Source organism: Humulus lupulus, chromosome 6 (assembly GCF_963169125.1).
Source record: "Humulus lupulus chromosome 6, drHumLupu1.1, whole genome shotgun sequence".
Classification (NCBI taxonomy): Eukaryota; Viridiplantae; Streptophyta; class Magnoliopsida; order Rosales; family Cannabaceae; genus Humulus; species Humulus lupulus.
Window position 1 is genome coordinate 211,220,535 of NC_084798.1, and position 10,983 is coordinate 211,231,517.

The 10,983-nt window shown below is 37.4% G+C and overlaps 1 protein-coding gene across 1 annotated transcript; it reads right to left on the minus strand.

Annotated features, from left to right (window-relative positions):
* Window positions 1-7,588: 7,588 nt before the first annotated feature.
* LOC133783124 (xyloglucan endotransglucosylase/hydrolase protein 22-like) lies at window positions 7,589-8,870 on the minus strand. Its single transcript, XM_062222664.1, has 3 exons — window positions 8,521-8,870; window positions 8,232-8,425; window positions 7,589-8,139 (listed from the first exon to the last, which is right to left on the minus strand). Exons 1-3 carry the CDS (start codon window positions 8,866-8,868, stop codon window positions 7,737-7,739), a joined length of 945 nt encoding a protein of 314 aa, XP_062078648.1. The 5' UTR covers window positions 8,869-8,870; the 3' UTR covers window positions 7,589-7,736.
* Between the last annotated feature and the right edge of the window lie 2,113 nt (window positions 8,871-10,983).

Here is a 10,983-nt window from a genome sequence, read left to right on the forward strand (position 1 = left end):
GTCAAAAACCAGAGTAACAATCAGGCTTCCACTAGCCAGAGGGCAGCTGCCCCACAACCTGCTCAAAACAATAATTCCCGAGCAAGAGAAGAAGATAGGTCACCTCCAATTGATGGAGAAGACGTGATAACCATCTCGGGCGGGCCTCATCTCGCAGGGACGGGCAGGAGTGCCCAAAAGCTATATGTGAACGAGCTAAAAACTAGAGATGGGTCCCCTATGAACCCGAACCTAGAGCACCAAAGTGCCAAAAGATTGAATCTCAGCCGATAACCTTTACCGAGGACGATGCGTCCCATGTTCAGTTTCCCCACAATGACCCACTGGTCATCACTCTCCAGCTCGCGAATAAGAGAGTTCACCGAGTTCTCATAGACAATGGGAGCTCAGTGAACATTCTCTATAAGGCCACCTTAGAAAAGATGGGACTCGTGCTTCGAGACCTAAAAGCTTGTGCAACGACCTTGTACGGTTTTTCAGGAGAGGGGATTGCCTGTATGGGGTCCAATGAACTCCCGGTAACCTTAGGAGACTACCCAGTCTCATCAACCAAGATGATGGAGTTTGTAGAAGTGGATCTGCCATCGGCCTATAACGTGCTGCTCGGGAGACCCGCCCTAGTAGGGTTGGGGGCATTCTCGTCTGTAAGGCATTTGGCCATCAAGTTCCCGACTTCTAGTGGCATCGGGACGCTGAAGGGAGACCAGTTAGCTGGAAGAGAATGTTATAGCATTTCCATAAGAGGAAAGAAGCAGGTGAGCACACAAGCACTCGTCGTTATTCAGACTAAGGACGGGATGGTCTTGGAGATAGATGAAGAGATCGATCCAAGAGTGGAGGAAAAAGTTGATCTCGAACCATTGGAAGAGCTCGAAGAGTCAGATCCCTCGAAAACGCTAAAGGTCGGGAAAAATCTCCATGAAGAAACTAAATAGCAAATAATTTTCTTTTTGAAGGAAAACCAGGATGTCTTTGCGTGGTCACATTCGGACATGGTAGGAATAAGTCCAAATATAGTGAGCCACACGCTGAATATCGATAAAAGCTTTCCACCGAAGCAACAAAAGCGAAGACAACTGGACGACGATAGGAAAACGGCCCTAAAAGAGGAAGTCGACAGGTTAAAGGCAAACAGATTCATTAGGGATGCTTTTTACCCCGATTGGGTAGCCAATTCGGTACTGGTCCCGAAGCCCAATGGGACATGGAGAACCTGCATTGACTACTCGGACATCAACAAGGCCTTTCCTAAAGACTGCTTTCCTTTACCACGAATTGATTAACTCGTGGATGCCACGGCAGGGCATGGACAAATGTCATTCATGGATGCCTATTCTGGATATAACCAGATTGCCATGCATGCCCCCGACCAGGAACATACGAACTTCATAATAGATAAAGGGTTATATTGTTATAACGCCATGCCATTCGGGCTCAAAAATGCTAGGGCCACATACCAGCGGCTCGTGAACATGATGTTCTCCGAGCAAATAGGGAACACATGGAATTTTATGTTGACGACATCTTAGTCAAGTCTCAACTTAACAATAACCATGTGTGATGATCTCGAAGAATGCTTTGCCATGCTCCAGAAATATAACATGAAGCTTAACCCTCAGAAATGCTCCTTTGGAGTATCTTCAGGAAAATTCCTGGGTTTCATTGTAAATGCTCGAGGAATAGAGGCTAATCCAGAAAAGATCCAGGCCCTGATCGATATGCCCTCACCTCGCAAACACAAAGATGTCCAGAGTTTGACCGGCAGAATGGCGGCACTAAGTAGGTTTATCTCGAAATCTACAGACCGTTGTCTTCTTTTTTTCAACCTGTTGAGCGGAGGCAAAAAATTTGAATGGACAGAGGAGTGCGAGTTGGCTTTTTAGGAACTCAAGAAACACCTTGCAGACTCCCCTATACTGTCAAAGCCTATTACGGGAGAAGTTCTGTACTTATATCTTGCCACTACCGAGCACGCCATAAGTGTGATGCTCGTACGAGAGGAAGAAAAGGTGCAGAGGCCCGTCTATTACGTCAGTAAAAGGTTGCTGGGGGCAGAATCGAGATATCCCTTAATGGAAAAGCTAGCTCTTAGCTTAATTCACTCATCTCGGAAACTTCGACCCTACTTTCAAGCGCACCCCATCCATGTACTAACTGATCAACCACTAAGACAAGTCTTGTCTAAGCCAAAAGCTTCAGGTCGACTCCTTAAATGGGCAGTTGAACTCGAGAAATTCGAGATCACCTATCATCCAAGGACAACCATTAGGGCGCAAGCCTTGGCAGACTTCATAGTGGAATGCACTGGTATGACCAACGATGAAGTTATAACCCCGGCCCACGAGCTGTGGAAACTTTATGTTGACGAGTCATCTAATGAAAATGGATCGGGGGCAGGAGTAATTTTGATCACTCCTACAGGAAGCAGATTTCATTCTGCCTTGAGATTGACTTCAACGCATCAAATAACAAGGCCGAGTACGAGGCTTTACTGGCAGGACTTCGCATAGCCAAGGAGCTCAATGTTAAAGCAATACATTACTACAGCGACTCTCAGCTAGTGGTTAACCAAATTTTGGGAGAATACCAGGCTCGTGGTACGAGAATGGCAGCTTACTTAGAAAAGGCAAAATCAGCATTGGAACACTTCGAGTTCTATGCGATAGAACAGGTCCCCCGAGAACAAAACTCGAATGCGGACGCCTTAGCCAGGCTCGCTACCTTTACCGGGAATGACGAGCTAAATGTCGTGCCAATTGAACATCTCTCAGCACCTAGTATTAACGAGCCAGAGTAGGAAGACGTGTGTATGATCGATTCCGAGCCTACCTGGATGACTCCGATAGTTGAATATCTCAGACCGGCGTCCTTCTGAAAGATCGGAACCAGGCTCGAAAGTTGATGTATCAAATCCCTCGTTATACCATTATGGATGGAAGGCTATATAGAAGAGGATATTCCATGACATTACTACGGTGTGTAACTCCACCCGAAGCCAAGAAAATCATTGAAGAAATTCACGAAGGGATACTATGGAGACCATACTGGGGGGCATAGCATGTCCAAGAAAATCATACGCCAAGGTTATTTCTGGCCTACCATCAAGTCAGATTCTTTTGATTACGTAAAAAAGTGTGATAAGTGCAAACGATCCGCCACAATTCCCCGAGCTCCACCGTCCGAGCTAACTATGATGACCTCCCCATGGCCATTTGCAGTATGGGGAATCGACCTCATAGGCTCTCTTCCGACGAGCAAGGGCGAAGTAAAATACGCAGTAGTCGCCGTAGATTACTTCACAAAATGGACAGAAGCTGAACCGTTAGCGACGATAACCTCCAAAAAAGTCCTTGACTTTGTGGTGAAGAACATCATATGTCGATATGTGATGCCGAGGAAGATTGTATCCGATAACGGAACCCAGTTTGACAGTGATCTGTTTACCAACTTATGCGAAAAAAAATGGAATAATAAAGATTTTCTCGTCAGTGACCCATCCCCAGGAAAACGCCCAGGTCGAAGCTGTGAACAAGACTCTAAAAAGCTCGCTGAAGAAAAAGTTGGAAGAAGCAAAAGGAAGATGGCCCGAAGAATTGCCCCAAGTCCTATGGGGATATAGGACTACGGCCCGTACATCGACAGGACATACACCGTTCTCTCTGGTGTACGGTTGCGAGCCTATGTTTCTAGTTAAGGTCGAAATTCCCACAATTCGAGCCCTCGCTTACGATCAAGTCTCGAACCACTCTCAGCTCGAAGAAACTCTTGACCTGATCGAAGAAAGAAGGAATGAAGCTCAATTAAAAAATGTTGCATACCAACAGCGAGCTACTCGGTACTTCAACAGATGAGTTCGGGATCGAAAATTCGGTGTGGGAGATTTAGTGCTAAGGCGTGTATTCTTGACAACGCGAGATCCAGCAGCTGGCGTGCTCGGGCCAAATTGGGAAGGACCCTACCAGATAGAGTCAGTCATCTGACCCGGTGTTTACAAGTTGGCGAGATTGGATGGAAATCTAGTACCGCGAGCATGGAATGGCGAACACCTACGACCGTACTATCAATAGTATAGGAAAGATGTTTCCTGTAACCATGCTTGTTTATCTGTATTGTTTTTCTATTGTTGGATTCTGTCAAATAAAGGTTGATTTCGTTTAATATGCTATATTTTTTGCAATCTCTCTTAATTTAATAACCTATGGTCACACTCATAGGATATTAAGGGGGCATTAGTGGTATATATACCATCAGCTTGAAAATAAAATAACATATACAAAATACATACAAGTGTTTGGATATAACCAAATGCGCGAGCTAAGATAGTTTGGATGTAACCAAGCTATCAAACAAAAACCTACAAGTGTTTGGACGTAACCAAATACGCGAGCTAAGACAGTTTGGATATAACCAAGCTAGCAAAAAGATAAAATGTTTGGATGTAACCAAATATGCAAAATGTAAGTGTATGGATTACAAACCTAACACGACCTTAATAGGTTTGGAACAAACCAGCTAAAACTAATCGGAAGTAAGTTGGAACATAACTCACTTCGTGTTAAGCCGAGATCGAGGTTGGAATATCTTGCAAAACAATAGTTTCGACCTCATAACTTCGGAGAACTAACTGAGGATGAGAAAAAGTAACTAAAAAGTAAGATATAACTAAACTGTTTGCATTACACACCATACAAGTACTTTCGGGTGCATGGTTAAAGTAATATCCGACCTTGATAAATAACGAGATCGGAAGCGGATAATTCGAGCAAACTGTGCATGAATGTATTGAACCTCGAGCTTAAATCCAAACTATGTTTGTGTGATTAAACAAGCATATATGGCTCTTTAATATAAAATGTGCAAAAATATTTCAAACCGAGAAATGTAAAGCATATATATTAAAAGGAAGTAAAAAAAAAAAAATAATTGTACTAGCCCTGTGGGCATTAATTAAAACTTTTCTAACACATACACAAAATAATATATACATAAATTACATAAAAACATACTGTTCCACTGATTTCACAGCGTAGCGGCGGCAGTGGTAGTGGAGTAGCGGACCTTGGACACAAAAATAGAATATGTTAGAAATTTAAACAAAAATTAAAAAAATTAAACAATAAAATTTAAATTTTAAAACACATACCGTGGGGAGTGTAGGGTGTCGTGGGTGTGGAGGGCTCAGGTGAAGGGGTTTCATGGATGTGGAGGGGATTGGGTTCAAGAGGGTGGACGGATGATTGTGGCTGGGGTGGAGAACAGGGGCTTGGGGGCGGAGAAGACAGAGAGAAATAGGAAAATGGAAAACTAATGAAAGGGGTGTTGGGGTCTTTTATATAAAAGATTATTAGAGGCGGGGGTCTGTAACTAATAATGGGTTCCTGCTGGTATTAAAAAAACTGTCAGAATTATCCCCCACAATTATTAAAAAACGGTTAGAATTACACATTATTAGCGGCAGGAAGTCCACCGCTAATAATGTGTTGGACCCGCTGCTATAATGTATTAGAGGCGGACAGTCTGCCGTTAATAATTTGTGAGTCCATCGCTAATACCAATTCAAATGGAATACCAGGAAAATTCTTGCACTTTTCCTCTTCTTTATTTTTACCCTCCGCTGCTAATAGTTTTTTATCTGTCGCTAATGCTTTTTTAAAATAAAAATGAATAAAAAAAACTTTATTAGCAGCAGACCAAGTAGTCCGCTGCTAATAGCCATCTTATTAAAAGCGGATTCAGGTCCATTTCTAATGCATCCGCCCCTAGCATTGGCATTTCTTGTAGTGAGCTATCTCTAAACAAATCTATATAAAAGCGCAGCATGAAAAAAAAAAAAAACTCAAAAATGTATAATTATGTAGCTATGTAGCTTGGCTTGGCCGGCTTATATATAGACGTATATAGATATTCATAAAATGACATCAAAAGGCACTTTGCTTTAATTTATATATATTATAAACACTCGATGTTTGAGCTAGGTATAAATATAAATATATAATACTTATAGCATATATACCTCAAAAGTACAACTATATATAGATTCCATGCAGTTTGTTACTATCCACAATCCATTGTCGGGCTATATAAAACTTAATTAAATTTGGTAAAAATATAAATATAAATATAAAAAGAAGAAAAAAACTATAGCATTGTTTTAGTGGGGCGGTAATTAGCAACGAATATAAGGATTATTGCTTACACAAACCCACTTCATCATCCCACTAACAAAAAGTTGAGATAAATAATAACGTAATAAAGTATATGCATATATATATATATATATATACACTTATGATACTGAGCTAAGTGACACGCTCCGAACCCACCGAGGTTAGGGAGTGCGGCACTTCACCAGTCCGTCGGCAAAGTCAGCCTAAAAGAGTAGGTATGGAAAACCACTCCGAAAGAGTGTAAGCAACTTAATGAAAGGAACAAGGCAACAAGGTACAAAGAATTCGTACTTTGTATTGATAAGAATGTGTTTACAAGTATAGAGAAAATGTAATGGCAACCCCTAAACAAGTGTGGGCATTGCCATATATATAGGCAACTAGAGAACACCCTAGGCCGACAAGTGGCAAGCTCCCCACCATCCATTTCCCTTAAAATATCTATCTAAAGCATGTGGACAAGCCCATTACTAAATGGCCGGCCCATTTAAGGGAGTAAACCCACCATGCTAAGTTACTTAAGAAGGAGGAGTACATCCATGCTAAGTAATCCCCAAACCGCCCAAGCCCCATGGGCCCTTCGTGGGCCGCGTCACTGGTCGTGACATTACTCGGCCCACTCGTCCGTACGAGTCCGTGCGCAGGATGCGCGCCCACTGGTCGAGGGTCACTGGTCGGGACTTGACATTAGCCTTGGTACGTACGTAGACCACATGAATATAATCATAATAAAGTTTTATTTCATATTAATTAACATACTATTTTAATAGCTGTTTTAGTTTAGACATATATATATATATATATATATACCAAATGTAACTCTAGTGGAATTGCATGTACATATATATTTATAATACCAATGAATAGTCTAATGTTTATTAAGTTTAAAAAAATATCTCTGTCTTGCATGCACTTGAAGGAAAGTAAATTAATGTGTGAAACAATCTTTTGGAAAAAAAAAAAAAACAAATAGACTAGATGTACTTATATTCTAAATTAAGCAAGCAAAGATTTTATTTGTTTTGGAAATGCAAAAAAGTTGAGGGTCAAGTTTCTTAATTAAAATATGTACCATATTTGATTAATTAAGCACTGTTACGAGGTATTATTATACCACGTGCTCTTTATAACATTTCCCTGATTATTAATAATTGGGTGTTTTGCAAATTAATTTTTTTTATATAATTAATTTGTATTATAGTTTTTTTTATATATGTTTTCTCAGAGTACATATGCTCGATACTTAATTCAAAATTTTTGACACATTGTATAGAATCAAATTCATAAAATATATATATATATATCAAAAGAAACTTATTTTACAAAATGACATTAGAAAATAATATATTTTTACCGATCACTTTTATTATAATTATCAACAATCAGGTTCTCTTCGTTGGTTATTATTATTTTGTCTATATAATTCGAGAGAGATTAAAACAAAAACAAAAAAAAAAAGAAGAATATCATATAAAAATTTAAAAGGAGAGTATTTTCAACAACCAAAAAGATAATGGATTATTCATCTTTAAGTTTTCAAAATTTATTATTTCCATATTTTACAATCACTCACTCAATGGTGACAGAGCATTCTGAAGGAAGGTCCTGAGGAAACCGTTTAGTGTCTGCACAATAATTATAAACCATGTACTTATTCTGGACCCATTTGAGTCTCTTTCGGCTACTGAAATCAAGTTCTTGAGACAGCCATTCATGTTGATTCTCAGAGCTAGAATTACTGCACGAAGAAACTCCATTGGACCAAACACAGGCATCGGCTTTAAACTCCCTCAACGTGGCAACAAATGGGGCCTCGGTCCAATTGGTCTTCACAAGCCCACCCCTCGTGGCCCAATCTTCGGCGTTCCAAAGGCTCGAGTACATTCTCATTGCTTGGCTCTTTGGGTACGCCACGCCTAAACCTGCTTCCATGTTTTTGAACTCCCTTATAGGTTTCCCATCAATGGAAAATCTACAAAAACACAAACCAATTATTGCTAAAAATTAGAGTGGAATGGATTTTGGTGGTGGTGAGTTAATATTTATAGTATTATTAGTACTTACACAACATGAGCTTGGTTCCAAAGAATGGAATATGTGTGGAATTTAGCAGTGGGGTCAAACCATAGATAGAATTGCATCTCTCTATCACCTTTTCCTTGACTGTACACATTAGTATGTACAATATATGGCTCACCACTTAGGTTCCCCAAGAACTCAAAGTCCAACTCATCCCATGTTGACCCTTCTGACCGTAACTATATATATATAATATATATCATGGGTTAAATTTGAATGTATATAGCAAATAAAATTCATGAGTTAGATTGTACTGCATGAGATTATTACGTACGTAATAAGCAGTGACGATGCCTGCAGAGTTGCCAGGGACAAGCTTGAGTTTCATATCGAACTTCCCATAAAGGAACTCATTCTTGGATTGAAGGCCTGAGCCAGAAACTTGGTCAAGTGATAGAGTCACAACTTTGCCTCGGTTTAGTATCTTTGCACGCCCATCTCCCCAAGTAATGTCTACATCTTCGGAAAAGTTGTTACTAGCAGCTGCATTAGTTCTACTACTCAATAATAATAAGGAGCTAACAAGAAAAATAATAATCAAAACAAAGATGTTTGAACAGTGGTAGTAATTTGAGAATTTTGAGTATTGAGAAGAAGAAGAAGAAGTTGACAAGGCAGCCATTGACCAATATTTGATATGCAATATGGTTGTTTTTGGGTTGTGGCAGTACTTATAGTGAAAGTGATAAGTAGTGCTAGAGTTTTGGGGAATCTTCTGAGGGTGGGCGCATGGTTGGTGGTGGGGAGCACAGCTGTGGAGCACTAGCAGAAAGTGAATTAAAATTGGGGTTTTGTTCATATATATTTATACTTAATCATTTCACGCCCATAACCTGTATAAGAGATATTCAAATCCGGTTAAAAGTCCGTTATAAACTAAAAATAATTGATGGATGTAGATTATATATTATATGGTTAATATAATATTACGTTTAAGTTTAATTAAATTTTATTTAAGTTATTAAATATATGGTTTTATTATTTTTAAATAATTATTATTGTAATTAAAATATTTTATTTTAATTTATTTAATTATTTATTTATTTAAGTTTATGTCATGTTTACAATCTATCATTAAATATAAAAATATTATATTAAATATAAAAATATTTTGTAAAAAGATAATAAAAAAAAACTGTTAAAACTAAAAAATTTTGTTATTTACACACTTTTTTATATAAAAAAATATATGTTATTTGTAATTTTCTGAATTATATAATAAAAGAATCATATAATAATGTTGTGATGAATTAATTAGCTATTTTTGGCGCAATTATTATAATTTTATTAGCCAATCAAAATTTACATATTTTAATCGAATAATTTGGTCAAAAAACATCACAATTTTTTTTTTCGAATTAAGTTACATTCAAGCATGTAAAAAACACTTGCAAATTGTATTTAAAAAATAGAAGCTTCTAGTAATAATGATTTTTGTTCAAAATTATAACTTGGCTGACTCTAGTACCAATCTTGAATTTGATTTAATAATACGAGCTCAATTAAAATCTAAATCATGAATTTTTGTAAAAAATAAGCTCATACCACTACAAAAATGTTGGTTTCTACCGACGACAATTGTCGTTGGTAGAACCTGAAATGTACCGGTAGAAGTTTTACTGATAACACGTTGTTAGTACAATATTGTCAATAGAGTTTTGTCGGTAAAAATCTTGTTTCTACCGATGACATTTTATGTGCTAGCATTTTAATTATTTCGCAGATTTCTACCTACAATACCAACAACATGTTGTCGGTAGAATTACTTAAGTCTAAAAAAAATGTGAATAATTGATGCTTTTCTGAAAAATTATTGTTGACAGTAGAAGTTTCATTTTTTTTTAGTGGGTCAAAAACAAGTTATTTTTAACAAAAAATATAGAATCCTATTTATTATTGATAAATAATAAGTAAATTAGGTAGCGTTGACCATTCAATTAAGTTTGAACCTCCAAAAACAAACACATGAAACAAAAAATTTACTAGAAGTATTTATGGAAACAATTCTATATTAATTCTCGAAATTCACATCAGACCACACTACATTCTAAGGTTTCTTCAAACTCCGTTATACAAAGTAAATTGGGCTTTTGGGCCTTGAGCTCAAAGAAGAGAACTATATGCCTTGGTCCAATGACTTGGCTTATATAATTAGAGAGTCTCTATGAGTTTTCAACAACATATTAGTACATTATGTTCATCTTATTAATAGATTAATGATAAATATACTTTTAATTTACACCCTAGGTATGTAATCTCAATCATGAATATATTATAGTTTAATTTTTAAATAAATTGAATTTCAAAATGAATTTTATATAATTTCATAATTTTTAAATAATTAAGTGACATGGCATATGATTTGGGAAATTTTTAATGCTGTGTAGGGTAGTCATAGCAAATTTTAAATGATGCAACCCAATCAAACCTCGACATGCGGCAGTCTATGTAGCATATAAGAGTGAGGTACCTACAGTTGTCAAAAAATAGTGACGAAATGTATTTATGCTGTAAAAAAAATACTTAAGTATTAAACTGTTAATTTTAAAAAACTTAAGTATGTTCACTGTCAATTACTCTATATTAAATATAGAAAAAATATATAAAACAAGATGCGACTTTTCACTATACGAGTAGGGCACAACTCTGGATTAGGTACATAAATCAATTATAACTCCAATTTTTTTTTATAATGGTATTCATTATAGTCATAGTAAGCCTCCTACAAATTTTTGGA